Below are 21533 nucleotides of genomic sequence, written 5' to 3' on the forward strand. Positions count from 1 at the left end.
AATGCCACAGATTTACTCAGCAACTGGAATTCTCCATCCCTGTGCTCTGCAGAGCGAGTCCCCAGCGCTGCACCCACAGGGCCCCTCCCTCCACAGGAGCATTAATTATTAATTGTTAATTACTGCCACTTCCCAAATGAGCTGGGAGCTAAAATGGGTTTTTCTAATCCCATCAATGGAGAACTCATGGCAAACCCACTGCAGGCAGATGGAGCTGGCAGGGAGGACATCAAGGCCTGCACTAATTACTCCACGTGTCTCAAGGACTGATAAGAAGTTGATTTATGCCTGCAACAGCCTGATAATTCCTGAAATAATAGATAGTGGGTGACTTAATTAATCAGAGTCAACCTGACTGTGCTGGGATTTGGAGTGAGGTTTGGATCCTGCAGTTGTCCCTCGTTGTATCAGGTGAGTTCTTGTGCTCTCATATTTGGGGAATGTGAGTGTGGCAGGAATAGAATCCCAGAGTCCTCAAGGGCTGGCAAAGCCCTCCAAGATCCAGCCTTTGAGCAAACCCCACCCTGCCAACTGAACCACAGCCAGGAGGGGGGTTGAACTTGTTTTAATTTCTGAAAATACAGTTTATATTCACGTCCAGACTGACATTCAGAACCAATAAATACACACGACAGCTCCCCAGGACTTCACAATGATCAGCACTGACAGAACAACAGAGTGGTCACAGCACGTTTTCTATGCACTTTGGGTTAGAATGTGAGAACATCATGAATACACTGAATCCTTTGGGATTTAGACCTGTTTAGGATTTAGGTCTTCCTAATCATGGGGTTTTTTTCCTCATTCTTGGTGTGTTTGAAGGATTCCTGGGCACCATGAATCCCTCAGGTGGGTTCATGACAGCAAACCAATGCAGAAGGAGCACCCAGCAGGTTCCAACCATGGCTCATGCACAGCTCTGAGGTCAGTGCTGGAGCCTTTTGGGTATGAAACTCTTAAGAAACAGCATTTTTCTCATAAGAGATCCCCTTGATGGATCTCAGAGACACTGTCTGAGCTGTTTTCTGCTTTGAGCTGCTCCCAACAGTGCAGAGCAGCCATAAGCCCAGCTTAACAAGGTGGTTAAAACTGATTTCGTGTGGTTTTGCATCACTAGGGCAGTACAAAGCCTGGAGATCTCCAGAGGACCCAAAGTGGTCCCACATGACCCAGGTCACCACGAGAGCTTGGCCACAGCCCAGCACGGCCCCTACCACTCCGAGCTGGGGAAGGGAGGGGAGTGAAGCCACTTCTATGTACATTTACTGGAGCCTGTGGGTCTCCACCTTTCACCTTTGCCACGAATTCATCCCTCCTCGAGGCCCCCCAAGTTCTCCAGCTCCACCAGCCCTTTGCAGCCCCAACCCACGCCCTCAGACCTTGCTGGTCTGCATGTGGCCGTTGAACTCCACGTTCCTCTGGGTCAGCATGGACTCCTGCAGGCGGCTGCTGTTCTCCTGCCTGTGTTCCACGGGCTCCCCGTCCTCCACGCCGTTGCCCTTCCGCAGGCAAAGGACTTTCTGAAAGCTCTGCTTGAAGTTGTCAGAGAGGAACCCGTAAAGGATGGGGTTGGCACAGCTGTTTGCATAGGACAGCACCACCATAAAGAAGTACAAGCCCTCCAGCACGGGGTCTGCTGGCAGGATGAATATCAAGTTGACGATGTTCATGGTGTAAAAGGGGAGCCAGCAGAGCACGAAGACCACCACGATGATCACCACCATCCTGGTCACCTTCCTCTCCGACCTCCTGCGCCTCGTAGACCCCACCCGGACCCCTGACGACTTGACCTTGATGACAATCAGCAAATAGCAGAGGCAGATCACCAGCAGAGGCCCAAAGAAGCCCAGGACCGAGGTGTAGACGATGAAAGCCGCCGACCAGATGCTGACGGGCTCCGGCCAGTTCATGTTGCAGGTCTGAAAGTCCTCCTGCACGTCTGAGAAGATGATGACTGGAAGCACCACCAAGAAGGAGAATGTCCACACGGTCACGCTGATGAGCTTGGCCACCCTGGGCCGCCTCCACTTGGTGGATTTGATGGGATGAACCACAGCCAGGTACCGGTCCATGCTCATCACCGTCAGGCAGAAGATGCTCGTGAACTGGTTGATGCCGTCCACGGTCATGACCAGCCTGCAGAGGAAGGAGCCAAAGGGCCAGTAGGAGATGGCGTTCTGGGTGGCCAGGAAGGGCAGGCCCAGCATGAAGAGCACGTCGGCCACGGCCAGGTTGAGGATGTAGATGTTGGTGACGGTTTTCATCTTGGCGTGACGCAGCACCACGTAGATGACCAGCGTGTTCCCGCTGAGCCCCACGGCGCACACCAGGAGGTAGCAGATGGGGATGAGCACTTTGTGGACGTACTTGAAGGGGGGCTGCTCCGGGAGGGTCCCGTTCTCCGTCGTGTTCGTCAGCAGGGAGGAATTCCCGCCGCCGGAACCGCCCTCGGCGCCGAACGCGTTGGAAAAGTACAAAGGATCCATAACTTTTTACTTTTTAAGGCTAAAGGAGGTTAAACTTCATGGGCATCTTGTTCCTAGAAAGAAAATTTGAAGAGGAAGAAAAAAGAGAAAAGGAGTGAATTCACAGAACATTCAGTTTGACACGTCACTTAATTTTCTCTCCAGGTTCAGGATTTGTGTTGGAATTATGCAGTGAGCATGTGAGATCAATGCCTGGACAAAGGAACTGCACAGTGGGAGAGCTCAGGGCTCATCCCAGAAGCTGCTGGCATCTGTTTCATTTTCACAGGATCCAGGCAGAGCTGGATGGAACCATAAAGATGGGAGGCTGCACAACAGTAACATGGGAACAGCAGGAATCCTGCTGGGAAACACGGGTGAGAGGGGAGAGGGTGAGGCCATCACGCTTCCCAGCCTGAGGCAGAAGGAGTTGGAATGCCCTGGCATGTGGTTGTTTGGGTCCAAAACCTGCTGTAACAAGTCCTTCCTCTGCTGATAAGAAACAGGAGGTTTTGCAAACAGCCTTCCCCATTTGAGTGTCTCACTCTCTGTGAGCCAATGGCCTCTTCTGGGATATCCAGGAGCTGGGCTGATAATGCCAACACTTCCCAGCTTGGAAAGAGGAGAGGGTCTTTTAGCAAGGTCATGGCGTGATAGGACAAGGAATAATGGCTTTAAACTGAAAGGGGATAGGTTTAGTTTAGACATGGGGAAAGAATTCTTCCCTGGGAGGGTGGGGAGGCCCTGGCACAGGTTGCCCAGAGAATCTGTGGCTGCCCCTGGATCCCTGGAAGTGTCCAAGGCCAGGTTGGAGCAACCTGGGCTAGTGGAAGGTGTCCCTGCCCATGGCAGGGGGTGGGACTGGATGAGCTTTAATGTTCCTCCCCACCCAAACCATTTTATGATTCTCTGAAGTCCACAAGGCCACCTTTACCCTTAATTTTCTGTCTAAAATCTGATGGAGGAATTGTTGGAGCAGAATTCAGAAGGGCTCTGAGGAGCACACACGGATCAGGCTGAGAGCAGAGCCCTGCATTGCTGCTGAGAGCTTTAAAGTCCCATTTGGGGCAGTTCTGCTGTCACTGAGGTGACCTGGGGGGGCTCAGGGATGACTCCACCCCACCTCACTCCTGCACAGCCCAGAGCCAAAGGCACTTCCCAGCTCTTGGGATCAGAAGCTCTGCTGGGATGTTTCCCAGGTCTCCCTGTTTGCATGGAAACATCAGTCTGATGGATTCAAATGCCACTTATTGCCTGGCAGAGCCACTGGAGAACCCCCAGGGAACACCAGCAGTGTGGAATTGGGGAACTAAACCCTCCATGACAATGACAAAACCCCAGGGAAAAAGCCCAAGGTGGGAAGGGCCATGGCTGAGCTCCCTTCTCCGTGGATCAGGATGAGTGCACAGGAGAGGAACAACCCCCTCCTTTTCCATCTCTCAACACTGTTCTTCTCTCAGTGTTTCCAATCCCTCTCCTCTCACCTGAACTGTACTTTGTGGCCGAGAAACACCTTTATTCTGCCAGAAATCCAAGCTGCAGTGGGCACTGCAGGGCACAGCTGAGCAGAGGGGGTGGCAGGAGAGGTTTTAATAGACATTCTGCAAGAGGCTGAGAATTTCCAACGCCCTGTTTCTCTGCTGGGCTTGATTCACAGGAATATTTTTTCATATTTTTGTCCAAGTAGGTGTTTATAAAGCATTTCTCCAGAGAAACTTGAAAGCATTTGCTCTAAAAAAGTTGCAGATTCAAAACACGAGGTCTCTCCCGAGTCTCACAACGAACCTCGGTGAAGGTGCTCAAGCAGGTTGTGCTCAGCAACCTTTGTTGCCATCACCTGATGGTCACATTTCCATAATAATCCGGGGGCAGGAAGCTGGATTCCCAAACACCCAGCCCACTCTGCATCCATGCCTTTCGAGCCCAAGCAAACTGTGCATCACTGCAGCACGAAAACCTCCTTGTCTCCAGGAGGAATCCAAACCCACCTCCACGGCTGTTGCTGGGCTTTCTCTTGGGGTGAGAAAAACTGCAGTGGGGGAAGAGGAGAAGTCCCTCCAGCTCCCAGTTGTAATCACAGATCTGCTGCTCTGATTTGGAAACGTGCAGATGGGGAGTAGGTGTCTCACATGTCACTCCATGGCTGGGAGGAGATGGAGCAGGGAAATCAGGGATCCAGGGGGGGCTGGGATGGCAGGAAGAGCTCCACATCATCTTATTCCACCCCAAATCCAAGCCAGAGGTGAAAAGGACCATTTTAAAGCTGTAAATAGTTGGGAGGGTTTTTTTTCAGGGTTTGCTTTAGGGCAGTCGTGAGAGCAGTTGAATTTGGGGGTTATTGTTCTAATTTTTTAGGTGATTATTCTAAAGCCAGTTTCCTAATTTCGGTCATGAAGGAAATATATGAACCATCTACAGCGTTCTTACAAATGCTGGCTTGGAGCTGGAGATGATCTGAAGGTTCTGAACACTTTGTTTGGGTGTTTGGGTTCAGGTGTTGCAGCCACGGGCACGGTGGGAGCATCCCTGCAATCCCTGCAGGGAGAGCTCAGCCAGACCATACCCCTTATAAATGAAATAGGACTGGGTTAGTGCTCAGATAAAAAAAGGCAAAGCCCAGCTCTGTCTAAAAAGTGGAGTTTTAAATGCTGTCCTGACCCTCAGCTTAAAATATTGTGTTAAATTTCAGTTTAAAATATTGTGTTAAATCTCAGCTTAAAATATTGTGTTAAATCTCAGTTTCTTCGTGGGGGGGAATCTGGGAGAAGCCACAGCAGCCCCACACTCCTCCTGTGCTCTGGGGGTTTGGGAAGATCCCATTTTCTCTCTGTGTGACCCAGCTGGGATGTTTGAAGGGCAGAATACAAAGGAAAAGGGTGGTGGGATGGGGCAGTCAGTGTTTATAAACTCTTTTATTTCCAGCTGAAACTTTGGGGCTGAGTTTGGTGCTGAGCCTGGGAAAGCACCTCTCCTCAGCAGTGCAGACAAGCTCAGCATCACCAGTCTGGGCCAAAAAAAAAAAAAAAAAAAGCCAAGTTTTTGTGCTGGGACTCCAAAAACAGGAGGATGCAAAAAGAACTGGAGCTCAGCAGGGGCAGGTCAGGAGGTGCAGTCATGTGTGGCTCATCCTGGGGCTCTCAGAAATGAGGAAGGCATCTTTCCTCTGAAGTCACCTCCTTGGAATAGGTGACTGTGGAAATGACCCAGGAAGTTCCAGCCTGGTGCTCCTTCCACTGCCTTTGGAATTGAGGCCTTGGAGGAGCAGGACAAGGAGCTCCTTTAGTTGGACACTCTCAGATTTCTTCTCCCCCTGAAGAAAACCTACAGCACAAAGGGCTCTCCCAGCCATCCATGCCTGGCATTCCTGATGCACCCAAAGGTTTTCCTGGAAGGACCTTGTGTGTCTTCCACGGAGAGGGACAGTTTCCAGCCTCCTCCAGCAGCAGCTGTGACGTCTCCTCCTGCTTCTGTGCTGTCCCCAGGGGTCAGTGCACTTTGTCACTGCAGTATTTTGGGGCTCTTCTCTTAGTTCTATGTGAACATTAACCTTCACTCTCGGGGGTTTTGTTGAATTAAAATTAAAACGTGATGAATTTCACAATATTCATTGTCATACTGAGAGCACTGAGAAGGAAATCACAGAATCCTGGAATAGTTTGGGTTGGAAGGGACCTTAAAGAACATCCAGTCCCACCTCCTGCCATGGGCAGGGACAACTTCCACTGTCTCAGTTGCTCCAAGCCCCGTCCAACCTGGCCTTGGACACTTCCAGGGATGGGACAACACATTTGCTGAGGGGGAAATCCATTTGCTGAGGCTCTGATGCAAAATCTCAAGTGTTCATATGGTGCCAACCTGCAGGCTGGCAGCACCAGGAGGGAGTTTCCATCACCTGAACATTCCCATGTGAGGATGTGATGTGCTTAAAGTCATCCAGGTATGAAAACTGAGCCCAGACCTCGGGTGTCCATTTCTTGTTTTATCCACTCAGCCACGGAAACCTCCCTCCCTTGTAGCCACTGGTATTTTGTTTGTTTTTGGGTTTTTTATGATATGGCAACAACAAAAGAAAACCTGGACAGCTGCAGATGATGTTTTTCTGGCTGTTTTGGGTGAGCACAGAGGATTTGTCCCTCTGTCCATCTCACAACTTGCCCCATTCTGCCTGGGCTCACATTGTCACTCCAGCAGTCAATGGCCATGAACCTCCCCAAAGGATGACTAAACATAATTAAGACATGCTGACTGATACCTGATAGCCTTGTTTGGGTGTTCTTAATTAGTGGATTAATAAAACACATCCCCTCCAGGGCACTTGTTCTCAGCCAGATTTTTTTCCCTTTGGTGTTTGATCTCCAAGCCACCCCACTGGTACAGTCCATAAATTATGGGCTTTCTGCTTAAAGCACACAAACCAGAAAGGAGATAAGAACACAGACCCAGAGTAACCAATGATATCATTCCAAATTCTCCTTTGGCAGGGCAAAAAAAAAAATCAGCATCCACTGCAGCTGAACATATCTGACTGTCCATGTCCCTGCCATAATGAGGGGAGAAAGAAAAGAGGGATTATAGCACAGCCCATCCTGCTCAGAAATTAGTGAAAACTTCTCTAGCAGGTATCCTGAATACATGTAATTTTGCTGGGTAACAGAGTGAGGATCCAACATCACAGAGCCCATCAGTGACTGAAAACCATCACAGCCTAAGGAAGAACAAACCTTAAAAATGCCCGGCCAGATGAAGGCTGAAATCCTGCCTGGCTCTGGTTGCAATGGCAAAGCAAAAATAACCCTCTGGAGTGCATTGCATGAGAGTGGAGCTGGGATCAAGCAGGAATTACAGAAAGAAACCTAATTTTATGAGTCAAGATTTGATCTCGCTGCCTATTTACTGCTGGAATCATAACTCTCTTATGCAGCACCGACCATAATTGCTGTGAATGGAATTACAACAACAGGATGGCAAATTGCTGCTTCCAGGTGCAGGAGGACCAGGAATAAGAGCCAAAATGGGAACCCAGAGGGACAGGCTTTGAAAACAGGCATTCTAAGGTGTAATGGGAAGAAAAGCAGCTGGATATTTCTCCAAGAATTACGTGCTGGCAACAGAACTTTGTAGGGTTTTCCCATCCCAGAAAGAAACCTCATTTTAGGAGTCAAGATCTTCCCACCCCATGGATTTGTCAGTGGAGTAATTTGCTGTGATAATTTGCTGTAATAAACAAAGAAAACTCTCTTGGTCCTTCAGTAAATTTGCCCTTTTGGGTGTTCATCACCTGCTGCTTCCCATAATACAGCCCAGGGGCCACATTCCTGGTGTTTTCATGGATCCAGCAGGCAGAGCTGAGGGTTTTGCTGCTGGAAGGGGAGGGAGATGGTGTGAAAGTTGGTGTAACCTGGAAGAGCAGCTCTGAAATAACACCCCCAGGGAAGGCTCTGTGTGAGCAGGAGGGAGATGCAGCATCGTGGTGAGACCTCCTTCACCTCCTGGCAGTTGTCACCATGTCCTGGGACTAAACCAGGAGCTGCCTAAAAGCACACAAATCTCATTGTTCCATATGTAACATTCTTGGTTTCCCCTCTCCCAACCCTGTTCCACCACCTGGGGTTGAAAAGCAGAATGAATCAGTTCAGATGGGAACTTTCTCCTCGTTCAAATCTGCCATTTGATGTTTCTCAGGGCGTGTTTCTCGCTCCAAAAAAACCTGGAGGGATTGATTTTTCCCTACAGAACACACAACAAACCAACTGTCTCGCCCTAAATTGCTTCTCTCTTTGGATTAACTGCGTTGGTGCTAAACACTGATCAGCTGAAGTCCAAGTTGAATGACTTCTTACCACTTCTAGCAGTAGAAAAATCTTTAAAAACCACATTTTCAAGCTGACAACAGCTGGTTATGCCCCTGCTCACCCCAGCCCAGCGTTTCCTAGAGCACCCTGAGGAGACATGACCTGGTAACTTGCTCCTATTTTTAGTTTGCAAACAAACAGCCCATAAAACAATTCTGCTTTTGCCAAATATTTGCTGAATCCTTTCTTTCCCCGAGCACACTTCAGGCTCTGTTTTGCTCAGGGATTACTCACTCGGGCTGAGCTGGTCCTGCCACACAGACAGTCCTGGAAATCACCTGCTGCTGGTTTTGCTCCCAGATTTCAGCAGCTTCAGGCAGAGGAAGGTGTGGAGCCGACATCTCCGTGCCCTCCCCGGGCTGGGATGACCTTCCAAAATCCAGCTCCAGCCCTGGTCCATCACCATCAGCAGGGGTTTGTATCAAAATGCTTCTCTTCCAACCCTCTCCTCTGTACTCCAGCTCATCCAAATCCAAACATCAGCTGGTCTCAGGGACATGAGAGGCTCAAAGACAGGGCAGTTGAGGAGCTCTGACTACAGGTTGTGTCTGATTCCAGGCTGGGGGAGAGCTGGAACAGCCACGGATCCCTTTGGCTCGGGGAGAGCCCCGGGTTGGAAGGAGCTCAGGAACAGCTTCTCTTGCTGTAAGAAGTGAAGCAGCTCCAGAAGAGGAGCCTTGGGGATGAACTTCCAAGGTGTGGGGTCTCTGGCTTGGATAAACCCCATACCAGCAGTGCAGATCCACCCCAGCCACCAAGTCTTGGTGCCAGCGTGCCCAGGAGCTGGGATTTCCCACCCCAGCACTCCCAGACTGCTCCCAGCACACCGAGAACACTCTGCCTGGTTAAACCTGCACGTCTCCTCCCTCAAAAACTCCAAAAGCTCTCTAGTTCACCCCAACACAATCTGCAAGTCCAAAACACCTGAGCCGGGTTGTTCTTTCCCTGCTCTTCAGCGCAGAGCTCCGGGCACCGGGAACAAGCTGTGCCCGGATCCGGGAATTCTGGGAGCCGCCTGGAGCCAGCACAGGGACACACGGAGCTGCTCCCAGCCCCGAGCAGCGCTGACCCCCAGGGCTCCACTTCGACCTTGACATTCGCGTCCTGCTGCCCACCCTGGAGCAATTCCAGCCCCCCGTGTTGGATCGGAGAGGAGCATCCTGCGCTCAGCTCCGGCCCCCCGGGGCTGGCTGAGCCCCATCTCTGCGGGCTGGGCACATCCAGGGCTTTCGCACCTTTTTGGGGAGGGCAACACCGGGCTGTGCCCGCACATCCCTCCCGCGGGTGCCTTTCTCATCCCTTTGGAGCTTCCAAGCCGCGCTGAGGCTGCTCCTGCTTCAAACGCCGCGTCCTCCGCCTGGCAGCGGGACCCTCCCCGGGGTCCCTCCAGCCAGGACGGGTCATCCCCGTCTCCAGCGGGTCCCTCCTTGCCATCCCTCCAGCCAGGACGGGTCACCCCCGTCTCCCCCACCATCCCTCCAGCCCGGACGGGGGGCACTCCGCATGGAAAGCCCCCTCAGAAGGGCAAACTCGGGGTGGCCACAAGCGGGACCGATGGCTCCGGTGCCTCATTTCACCGCAGCGAGCCCCCAAAAGCGCTTTGCGACCCCTCGCCTGCCCCATCCCCATCCTCCCTCCTCTCCCCTCATCGCCGCCTCCCTCCTCCCCCAGCCCCGCTCGCTGCTCCCGTCTCCCCCGGGGGTCGTTACCTGCAGCTCCAGGGGCTCCTCTGCCCTCTGGAGTCAGGATGCTCCCGCTCCCCCCCCGAGCCGCGGCTGGAGCCCCGCTCCGGGAGCGCTCCCCGCGCGTCCCTGCGGCGGCGGGCGGGGACGGGGCCGCTCCCCCCACCCCGGGGAGGAGGGACGGGGCTCCCGGCCGGGGGAGCAGCGGCCCTGGGGCCACCCCCCCGTCGGGAACTCGGGCGGGAGGGTGGGAGCCGAGGGAGCGGGAGGCAGGAGCGCTGCGCCGGGATGCTCTGCCCGACGATCCCCCCCGCGCGTCTGTGCCCCCTCCCCGTGTCTGTGCCCCCTCCCCGTGTCTGTGCTCCCTTCATCATATCCGTGCCCACCTCCCCATGTCCGTGTCCCCCTTCCGAAGTTTCTACCCCTCTCCCCATGTCCGTACCCCCTCTCTATGTCTGTGCCCCTCTTCCCACGTTTGTGCCCCCCTCCCCGTGTCTGTGCCCCCCTCTCCATGTCTGTATCCCCTCCTCATGTCTGTACCCCCCTCCTCATGCCTGTGCCGCCCTCCCCAAGTCTCTGCCCCCCTTGCGATGTCTCTGCCCCCCTCCCTATGTCTCTGCCCCCCTCCCTATGTCTCTGCCCCTCTCCCCGTGCCCGTGCCCCCCTCCCCAATCCCAGGGATGCCCTTACCTGGCTCTACCGCTCCCGCCGCTCTGCCCCGACCCCGCAGCCCGGGGGTCGCAGCCCCCCCGGCCCGGTGCGGGCTCCGCTCTGCTCCCGGCAGGGGCCGGAGCCCCCACTGCCCTCCGAGAGGAGAGACCCGCATTTCCTCCCCTGCCTGAGCTCCTTCCAGCCCCGACAAGTCCTTTTAAAGGCTCCCGCGGGCTGGTCCTCAGCGAGCCCCCTCCCCGAGCGCGGGGACTCGCTGCTGCTCCCCCCAAACACGGCACACGAGCCCGCGGGCTCCCCCGGGGGCAGCGACGAGGATCTGACATCTTCGGCACAGTTATTTGATGCTCCCGTCCCTGAGCAGAAGGGGAGACCGAGTGCCAGGGTCGCCCTCGCATCCTGCCTCTCCGCGGAGAGCTGCAGTCCCATGTGGGGAGGTTTTACTCCAGCTTGCTGCGAGTCAGACCCGAAAATTACTGTATAGTGGAAAGATAAGGGCTTAACATCCAGGCTGCGTCGGATTTATTCCCTCCTAACCTGCCTGGGGTTCTGCTGGGCAGGAAGAGGGTGAAATATTTGGAATTTTGAGTATTTTGAAAGGCAACAAGTGGAATAAAAGTCACGCAGAGCTCTCCCCTCTCCACCCTGCACCCTCCCTCTGCTGTTACATCTGTAAACATCAGTACCAGTGGCACTTACACTGCTTTGCTCTCTCACTCGTGAGGGGGTCAGGGCCGGGTGGTTACAGAGCTCAGAGCTCCCCAGCCCTGCCAGACACTCATCAGCATTCCCAGGGCATCGTGCTTCCTAATAATGGATATGAACTTCATGCACTGCCGAGGCTTTTCAATTAGAGACCTGTGATTGAGTCAGACGTGTGAAGGCAGGGGGAAAAAAAAAAGCGAAGGAGAGAGCTGCTTTTGGCATGTCAGCCTGTAATTCAATCTGCTGATGTATTTATGGTCATGTATTGCTAAATTGAACTCAGACTCTGGTCCTCTCTCGCCATGACAATGGGGAGAGTCATCCGATAAAAATAGAGTGGGGCTGATAAACAGAAAAGGAAGAGGAGATTTTGATCACCTCCTCTGGAAACATGCCAAGCAAAATGGGAGTGCAACAGCCCCACTGGGAACATCAGCTTGAATCAGAACGGGGTTAATTTAAGAATTACCCTCCAATATTTTATTAGCATTTTATTAGCATTTATGAGACGTGAAACGTTGCTGAGAGAACACGGTGGTCCCTGAGGTTCCCGGAAGAAAACAGCACTTTTCTTCTAAATAAACACCTTGGCAAAAGTCATTTTCCCGGGGTCTGTGCTGGGATAGAGGCAGGATTCTCCAAAGCCCTCAAGGCTTGTTGAATTCTTTACCCACTCGAGTCAAGGGCTGAATGAAGGGAGCAAAGAGACGATGTGAGAGCACTCCCTGTCCCGGTGCTTTTAGTGACTGATGCCCTGGGCAGAGGGCAGAGAGCAGCTCCACCAACCACAGGATAAACAGGGCAGGAAAAAGAACTCCTGGCACCCCCAGGGGTGGGCCCAGATGGGCAGGAGGGGCACCCAGACCTTCAGGGGTGCACGGGAAGGGTGGTGGCTCAGTTTTGTGCTGGGGAGGGTCAGTGTGTGGAGGATGTCACACCACAGTGATGTGACAGTTGTCTTTTATTTTTAACTCTCCTGGGTCTGTCCTCTTTGCTGTGTGTAATATTTTATAGCTGGATAATCTGTGTGTTTCTAACACCTTTTTGTGTCGACGTTCTGGAGAGGGGAGAGATCTAATACTGGCCTAAAAGCCTCAAACTGCAGTATTTTGGTTTGTTTGACCCTAGGTGGGTGTTGTTGCAGTCCAGCAGGCCAATGGAATCCTGGGATGCACGGGAAGAGCATTCCCAGCAGGTCAGGGAGGGGATCCTGCCCTGGGGAGGCACAGCTGCAGGGCTGGGCCCAGCTCTGGGCTCCTCAGCACGGCGGGGACAGGGAGCTCCTGGAGCTCCAGGGATGAGGAAGGGATGGAACATCTCTGGGAGCAGGACAGGCTGAGGGAGCTGGGAATGTTCATCCTCCAGAGGAGACCCTGAGAGGGGCCCTCAGCCACATCCAGCAGGGTCTGCAGGGAGGGGGCAGAGGATGGAGCAGGATCTGCTCCAGGGGCCCAGCAATGGCACAGGAGGAATCTGGGAAGTTTCACCTGGACATGAGGAAGAACTTCCCTCCTCTGCAGTGACCCAGCATGGAACAGAGACCAGAGACACTGTGGAGTCTCCTCAGTGGAGATATTCCAGAACCCTCTGGACACAATCCATGTGCTCTGGGATGATCCTGCTGGAGCAGGGACCCACTGATGTCCCTTCCAACCTGACCCATCCTGTGAAAACCCCCTTGGAACAGCCCTAACTCGGGTACAAGTGTCTTTATCTTGCCAGTCCTTGTCACACACAGGAATTCCGTGTCCCAACATGACCCCTGGATGGTGGTTTTCCCGCGGGAATGTTGAATGATGATGGAAGTGCTGGCACACATCATGGGAGTAACCCAGTTTAAACCAGTGCATGTAGGACACGGGGGAAGTGCCAGCTCCCAGGGAGCTGTGGGGACAGGATCCTTGGGAAGCTCCTCCTGCCTCGTGGAAACTGCCTCGTCCAAATGCAGCTGAAGAAGAAAGGAGGAGCTGTGATCCATATTTTTAGAAGGAAGAACTCCTGGGGAACTTGTGTCAGCAGCCTCTCCTGGTGAACTTGGCAGCAAGGAACAGGGGCTGAGTGCTGCTGAGCCAGGAATCAGGAGTGTGAGAGAGAGCTGGGGCCAAGCCTGGCTTGGACTAGAGGGAGGTGTTGAAATCCAAGGTCCTTGAGCTGGATTTCTTCTGATTAGAGGGGCTGGAGCAGCACAATCAAGATACCTTTTAACCTCAGAAGAGGTTAAAGAACCTTCTCTTTCTCAGAAGAACAGAGAAACTGAGAAGGAGCAGAGGATGTTTCTGAGGCCATTGCTCTAAAAACTGGTTGTGTGCAAAGGATTAGACCCAGAATTTTTCACAAGCACAAGAGGAATAAGATCAAACCCAAGGAAATCAGTCTTGGAAACCAGGCAAATCTGCATAACTTTGCCAGGCTGGAAACTGAGTCCTTGGTGCTTCCAAATCTTCCCAAGCTTTGGAAGGAGAAGCTTTATTTTTTAAAATGGGAGACCGAGGCATTGACAAAGAGGGAATTGTGTTCCTGGTTAAACAGATGGCTCTGGGAGACGTGTCCATTCCTCATTCCCATGAGCCTTCCCAAAGTGCAGGATGGCTTTGTGAAGATCCCAGCACAACAAGCCAAGCTGTGGTTCCCAAAACTCAGCTCCAACATTTGCCTGAGGGTTGTTCCGTGGGTTTCTCTCAGGATTTTAAACAGGATTTTTTTTTCTCTTTACCAGTTCGAGGAGAAAAAAAAAAAAAAAGACACAGGTAGAGGGGAAGAGCTCTGGGGTTGTTGCTTTAAAATCAAACCCTCGAGTTTGAGAGCTCCTCACTCGGAGTTCTCAAATCCAGCAGAGATTTGGGTTCCACTGTAGCCCTGAGTTATTCCCGTTACCATAGAAATAAATGGATGTGTTTGCTGCCTCAGCCCAGGCTGCCTGCAGATATCCATCAGCTCTGCTCCTCACCAGCCCCGGCCATGGCACTGAGCTTCCCACTTCTGCTCCTCCCGCCGACCCCGCGTGCAGCGGGAACTTTTATTTCTCCTTTTATTTTATTTTTTTAGTGATTGACTGATGTTCTGCTCACAGCAAACACTGAGCTTCAGCTCGGCTCCTGACTGGGGGAGACAGTGACTCCATTCAATGACATTCCCAGCTTGGCTGGAGCCGAATGTTTTCACTTTGCCTGCGGAACACGCCGAGGAAACGCAGGCAGCGGGAACCACGGGGAGGTGGAGATGTTTTCGCTTCTCTTTGTTATCCTCCTTCTGGAGGAAGGAAAATCAATGCCTTTCAAATCAGTGCATTAAAGAGCTCTCAAACGGGCTGTAATTACAGGCCCATCTGTTGTCAAATTGTTGAATTGCCGGCGGCAGAAATGAGGGAAGATCTTCCCACTTGGTCACTGCTGAGCAGCCCCGGGTCACTCCCATGGGAGGCACAGGCAGCCTGCTCTGATTTTTTGGAAGCCTTCTCGGAGGAGAAGGAGCTGGATTCACTCATCCCTGCCTGGATGAACCTTGGCCTGGCTCTTTGCAGCTTGGTTGGGAGAGGAAATTGCTTTTCTTTCCATGGTTTTCAAATCAGCTGCTCCCAATGGCCACGGAGCAAAGCAGGATGAGCAGAGGGATGGAGCTCCTGTGCTGGGAGGAAAGGCTGGGAGAGCTGGGATTGCTCAGCCTGGAGAGGAGAAGGGTCTGGGGTGACCTGATTGTGGCTTTCCAGGACCTGAGGAAAGATGGAGAGAGACCGTTTCCAAGGGCCTGGAGAGACAGGACAAAGGGGAATGGCTTTAAGCTGACAGAGGGGAAATTTGGGTGAGAAACTGGGAAGAAATCCTTCCCTGTGAGGGTGGGGGGGCCCTGGCACAGGTTGCCCAGAGAAGCTGTGGCTGCCCCTGGATCCCTGGAAGTGTCCAAGGCCAGGTTGGACAGGGCTTGGAGCAACCTGGGAGAGTTGAAAGTGTCCCTGCCCATGGCAGGGGTTGGAATGAGATGATTTTAAGATCCTTTTCAACCCAAACCATTCCAGGATTCTGTGATTCCATGATCTGGTGTGGGAGAGCTCCTGTACCCTCTGCACCCATCAGCCCATTATCCACACATCTCCTGGAACCTGGATGCACGGATGAAGCTGCACTTCAGACACGTGTGATTGAAAATATCCAACCTGGTGCCAGCCCCAAATCCCCCCAGCTCAGCCCAGGAAGGAGCCCTTGGCTCAGGGCTCAGCTTTATCTCCCTGACTGTATTTGCACAGAACCCAAAATGAGCTGAGAAGGAAACTATTCCTCCTTGTTCTTTTGTTTCCAGGACAAAAGAGAGTTTGGATTTTTTTTTTCCACTTCCATTTCCTTTCCAATTTTCAAGGCCAGGCTGGAGCAACCTGGACTAGGGGAAGGTGTCCCTGCCCATGGCAACCCTTCCCAGCCCTTTCTCATCTGCAGGATGACACGACTCAGGCTGTTTTCTGCCTTCCTTCCCATGGCTCTGCCTCCTGATGGAAATAACCCCCAGCCTTTGGTGCTGCTCAGAAATTAAGTCTGCAGACACATCCACTTCAATCGGATGCTTTGCTCTTAATGAGAAGCAGATGCAAAAAAAGAAAACAAAAAAAAATTAAAAACAGCTTCCATGTGCCAATTTGGGGAACAAAATAACCTGGTTATTAAATCCTGCAGCCAAATTCACTCCAGCACTGTAAGTGAACCAGTCTCATCAGCAGACCTTGCCACTGTTGGTGAGTGCTTGGCAATGGGTGGGATGCACCTTTCTGGGGTTCTCTCTGGCACTTTGCATGTCTTGTGTGAAGGACAAACATCACACAGGGGGGTTTTATCAGCTCCAGTGCCTTGTACCTGAAATATTCCTATTCACTCCTTTGAAATGCTCCATCAATACTGATTTCATTCCATCCCCAGGGAGCTTTATGCCCATTTCACAGGCACACTCTGTTCTGTGAAGCCTCCACAGTGAGCTGATAACAACACTGAAAAGGAGCACTGATATCTTTCCTCACATTAACAAAAACCAGCTCTTTACCCCCCCCAAAAAAAGCTTTATTACAGTGACCAGCAAGTTTCACTCGAGCATTTGTAGTTTTTACAAAATTATGCTTTTCGAAAGCAATGCTTAAAAACCATTTATTTACCTTTTATTTCCTTGGGTGCAGCCAGAAACCTTTAACTTTGTGTGAAATTGGAAAGTCCTATCGATTTCTGGGGAGGTTCTGGTTTGATTCTGGCAACCAAACCTCGTTCCTGCAGCTCTCACCTCCCTCTTTTCTGCTTCAGGGACTCAAACACGCTCTCATTGGGTGGACTGGGAGATAAAACTGGGCAGAGCTGGATATATTTGTGTTGCTAATGTCACCCTTCAAACCACGACTCAACGTTAAAGGAGATTTCTTTGGAATGATGTATCCCATAAGTATCCCAAACTCCCCCTTTTAAACACACCCAGCAGTGCCTTAGCTGAGATTGTTCCTGCTGCTGGTGCCCAAGAGGGCAGGGTTTAATCCTGATTTTCAAAACATCTCTGACTTTTTGAGGCCCTGGCACAGGTTGCTCAGAGAAGCTGTGGCTGCCCCTGGATCCCTGGAAGTGTCCAAGGCCAGGTTGGAGCAGCCTGGGATAGTGGGAGGTGTCCCTGCAGGACAGGGGTGGAACTGGATGAGTTTAAGGTCCTTTCCAACCCAAACCATTCCACAATTCTATGATTTGAGCCCAATTATCCAGGCTGAACTAATAAAGAAGTTCAGGCAGTGACATCCTCAGCCTTCATCCCCCTCTGGATGTGAAGTAACACTTATTATTGCCCTGCCACGGAGGGAACAGGAGCTGTGAGACTTTGCTGCTCCTGGCTCTTCCCTGGGCAATTAAATGCATTTTTAATCTCTATTTTGAATCCCGATTTTAATCACTGTGGTACCTCAGGAACACACCTGAACTCCAAGCCCTGTGTAATTCCTGCTTTAAGGAGCCATGGAAAGGAGTCACTTTGCCCTCCAGTGCTGAGAAGGGGGTGAAAGGCAGGAAGAGAGGGATGGAACCTGTGGAAATGTGCAGGTTTTATGCTTAGAACCTTTCACTTGCACACCCTCCTCTCCTGAGAAGGTTTGATCCAAACTTCCCACCCAAAAGAACCACGGCTGGTGGCAACAGAGAATCCTCTGCCCTGGATTCCTGGGTGCTGCCCTTGGGGTGGAGGAACCAGGATATCCCCCTTGAAGGGGAAGTAACGATCCCATCCCTGTAAAATTTAATAACTGACCCTCCTCCCTCACTTCTAATCCTCCTCCCTGGCTTTGCTGAGCTCCAGGTGAAGCTTAACCCAGGTCTGGGTGCAGACACAGCCTCTGCCCCAGGGGATGTTTCCTCCAGCCCCACAACAGGCAGCACCACTTCAGCTCTCCAGGCCAAGCCTTAAACAAAAAAAAATGGACTTTGTGAGACCTCTAGAGAAGGATCTGTCCTGCCTGGAACCCTTTTTAAGGCTTATCAGCTTTATTTTACTGTCCCTCCAGCTTCCCACCAGCCAAACCTCCCCCTGGCTGCTGCACTTGGGAAGCAAAGCAGTTTTTCCTTGTAATAGAAAAAACAAATTGCTCCTGGCAAGCAGGACTTGTTGTCAAATAGGTTTAATTTGTGGCTGGGCCCTCCTACACGAGACCACAGAGACTCAGAACTTATATAAGGAGTTTATCTTCTCCTCTGCCCTTGTTCCCTTCTTATTATAGCCCTGGATTGCAGAGCCATAGGTTGGTAATTTTGCCACTGCTTATCTGGGTGCAGTTTTTAACAGATTGTTGTTTTGGTTTTTTTTTTTGCTTCCCTGCACAGAACAAATGGCAGGGACAGGATGACAGATTTCCCAGAGAGATTCACACAAAGTAATTTTCTTGTAAAACCCTGTTTTCTTTAAATACTTGAGTGTTTGCAGCCTTTGGCAGCTCAGCCCATCAGGTGCTACAGTAAAGTTTGACTCGCCCACATTCCTACGGGATAATCTGGGTTCTCAAAAACGCAACTTGGAGCTGCAACTCTTGTGGGAAACCATTTCCTGCCATCCTTTGGAAATCAGGACATGAATGAGAATAATTCCTGCCTCTTTTCCCAGATTTTCCACTGAGCTGGTCCTTGCTCTGCTCTAATTTCTGAAGACAAGAGCTGTGGAGAAGCTCTTGTGGTCATGATTGGAGCATCCTGTAATTTCCACACCATCCTTGGGGCTTGGAAAGGTTTTCTTGTCTTTGGCAGGTGGGAAACAAAGCACAGGGGAAAAAAACTGATTTCCCCAAAGTCCCACACGATTTTGGGGGCTTATCCCTGGGGGAGAAGATTCCCTGCTATTGCAGTTCACAGCTGCAGATTAAACTCAAAGTAAAACCATCTCCAGAATTCTGAAACTATTTCAGCTCCAGAGATTTCACAGGAAGAAAGATGTTGGGAGGGGAAAGCGAATTTCTTTCATTCAAATATTTTAAAAATAAATTTTTGTCGAGTAATTTCTACTTTCTCACTCTTTCCATGGTTTCTTTTCTATTTTTTTCTTTTTTTCTTTTGGCCATCTGGTTTTCAAGCACCGGAAGAGACACCTCCACTGTCACAAGAACTGGAAAGGGAAGTGTGGGGTGTGATCCTGGAGTGGTCTGTGCTCCACCACAGAGGTGTTTTGACCACCCCCCACCTGGGGGACCTTCCAAGGTCACTTCTTGCTTTCAGCACCGAGCAGTTGTACAAAGAAGGGTGGGAACAATTGGACTTCCAGCTGCTCCTGGGAGTTATTTTGGTCCCTTGAGGCCTTTAGTGGATCCTGGGAATACTGTGGAGCCTAATCCAAGGAGCTGGGCTACCTGCCCAGCCTCCTCTGGTTTGGAGAGCCCGACCTCACATCTTGCTCCTCGAGGGAGGGAATCCTTCTCTTCAGCTCAAATTGTAGCAACACAAACCACAACCCAAAGCAAAGGGGTTTCCTCAGGCAAATCCAGCCATCCAGGCTCAACTTAAGGCTCTCTGGGGCTGGAGAACCCCTCTAACCCCTTGGCAGTTTGGGGGTCACCATCCCAGGAACCTCCTGGGAACCTTCTCCAGGATCCAGCAAAAAATGAGTTTGCTCCTCAGTGCAGTGCTTTTTCCTGGGATGAATGGGATCTCTGAGGATCACTGGGCTGAATGGGATCTCTGAGGATCACTGGGATGAATGGGATCTCTGAGGATCACTGGGCTGAATGGGATCTCTGAGGATCACTGGGATGAATGGGATCCCTGAGGATCACGAGCTACCCCCCACGCTGCAGAGAACAGGCTGACATCCTGTAGATCTTCCAGCTAGGATGGTTAATATTTAATTCATCCAATATGATCAGCAGCATAAAAATATCCCTTTGGCTATTTTTACAGGCGTTTTGTCCAATCTAAATTTAAAAATCCCAAGTGCTCAGTCTTCTGCAACACTTCCATCTCCTCACACTCAGTGATGTCCTGTTCCATCATTTCATCTTGCTCCTCTCTCATTTGGGGCACTTTTTGCCCCGCTTGTTCCCCAGGAAAGGCATTTCCCTGCAGCTGGGCCCCATTCCAGCCACCTCTCACCTCCTCCTGGAGACTGATCCCAGGGATTGATGGCCCAGCCTTCCAGAGCTGCACAAGGGTGAGTAAATGCTCCTCAGGTGAGTAACTGCTGGGCAGACACCAGCTCTGAGAAATGTGGAGACCTTTAGTCTCCTTTTTATCAGGCTTAGCCAAGCTGGGCTTTAATTCTCTCTGTTCAGCTCTTCTCCTAAATTCATTCCTTGGTGATTTCTTTGATGGTGCCAAACTCTGCTCAGTGGTGCCAGTGCCATAAACTAAACCACAACAAGTTCCACCTCAACATGAGGATGAGCTTCTTTCCCTGGAGCACTGGAACAGCTGCCCAGGGAAGATGTGGAGTCTCCCTCTCTGCAGACATTCCAACCCACCTGGACAGTCCCTGTGTCACCTGCTCCAGGTGACCCTGCCTGGGCAGGGGGGTTGGACTGGGTGATCTCCAGAGGTCCCTTCCAAGCCCAGCTCTTCTGGGATTCTGGGATTTTGTGGAACTCCAAGTGGTGTCTGTGTTGAGTGGGAAACAGTGGGTTTGTTTCCAAAGCACCCCCTCAGGAACACAAAGAGCCCTTCCCTGTGCTTCCTCAAGCACTGCCACACACACCTGTGGGATTTCTCAAGCCCTAATGAGGGGTTTTATCTCCATTTCGTGGCCAGCAGCCAGCTCTGGGTACCTGAGATGGGAAATCAGATTAAACTGAGACTAACAGCACCAAAAAGCCCCTGATTAGGTGATTTATGGCTTTGGCTTGAGGGCCTTAATGGGGGAATGTCTTTGAGGGACACTTAGCACAGAGGCACCTATTTAAGAGACTTTAGTCAGAGCCCATTAAACCCAGAATGGATGTTGGTGTTGTCATTCCAGGATCGATGTTGTTATTCCAAAGCACATCTGCAGCAGTGGGAAAAGGCAACAAGCTCTTAGAGGGATTCTCTAACCCTCTAACTCATGTCCTCTGCTCATTCAAGTCACATTTTTTTCATATTCTCACACAAGGAGCCCAACACCGGATATTTAACTCTCTTTTGGGACAGAGCTTTTGTTTTTTGAAAGGATTTTGGCTCCAAACTCTTCCCCAGATTTGCACAACGGTGGTTAACTTGAATGCAAAGAATTTTAATGTCACTGTTTCCAGTGTCCTGCCCCACTGGGCATCTGCTTTTACAGCTCTGCTGAATTCAGGGCTGCCTCGTGGTTGGTGCTGAGGGGCAGAGGCAGGAGAGGAATGAAGTCGTGGTCTGGATCACCCCTCTGGGAACACAAATCCTGGGAGACTGGAAGGGAGCATCACATTCACTCCCCAGAGCCTGGAGAGCTTCAGGAAAGATTTACAGACCCTGTTTCCTGGTGTTCAACAGTAAATCTAAGGACTGAAAGGCTCCATATCAGTGGAATATAAATGAGAATGGTGCAGACAGTGCCCAGGTTTATACCCAGCATCTCAAACCTGCCCTCATTTCTACCACAGGGGCCACAGAAATGTGCTCTCTGCACTTTGGGGAGGGTCCTGTGTAGGGCCAGGAGTCGGGCTGGATGAGCCTCGTGGGTCCCTTCCAACCTTCTGCGATTCCATGACCTTCTCCCAGGGGAAG

General features: G+C 51.5%; 1 protein-coding gene across 4 annotated transcripts; it reads right to left on the bottom strand.

The window, feature by feature from the left end:
• Positions 1-549: 549 nt before the first annotated feature.
• On the bottom strand, positions 550-11294 carry SSTR5 (somatostatin receptor 5). Of its 4 annotated transcripts, XM_064673361.1 has the most exons (3): positions 10690-11294; positions 6718-6861; positions 550-2539 (listed from the first exon to the last, which is right to left on the bottom strand). In XM_064673361.1, the coding sequence occupies exon 3, from the start codon at positions 2484-2486 to the stop codon at positions 1374-1376; it is 1113 nt and encodes a 370-aa protein (XP_064529431.1). In that variant the 5' UTR covers positions 2487-2539; positions 6718-6861; positions 10690-11294; the 3' UTR covers positions 550-1373. The 4 variants fall into 4 exon arrangements, with proteins under 4 accessions (XP_064529431.1, XP_064529429.1, XP_064529430.1 ...); XM_064673359.1 differs by lacking the exon at positions 6718-6861; XM_064673360.1 differs by lacking the exons at positions 6718-6861; positions 10690-11294 and adding an exon at positions 10027-10245.
• Positions 11295-21533: the final 10239 nt, after the last annotated feature.

Source organism: Pseudopipra pipra, chromosome 16 (assembly GCF_036250125.1).
Source record: "Pseudopipra pipra isolate bDixPip1 chromosome 16, bDixPip1.hap1, whole genome shotgun sequence".
Taxonomy (NCBI): Eukaryota; Metazoa; Chordata; class Aves; order Passeriformes; family Pipridae; genus Pseudopipra; species Pseudopipra pipra.

Excerpts from the sequence above, each read along its gene's own strand:
- SSTR5 (XM_064673359.1), bottom strand. The coding sequence starts at position 2,486 with ATGGATCCTTTGTACTTTTCCAACGCGTTCGGCGCCGAGGGCGGTTCC.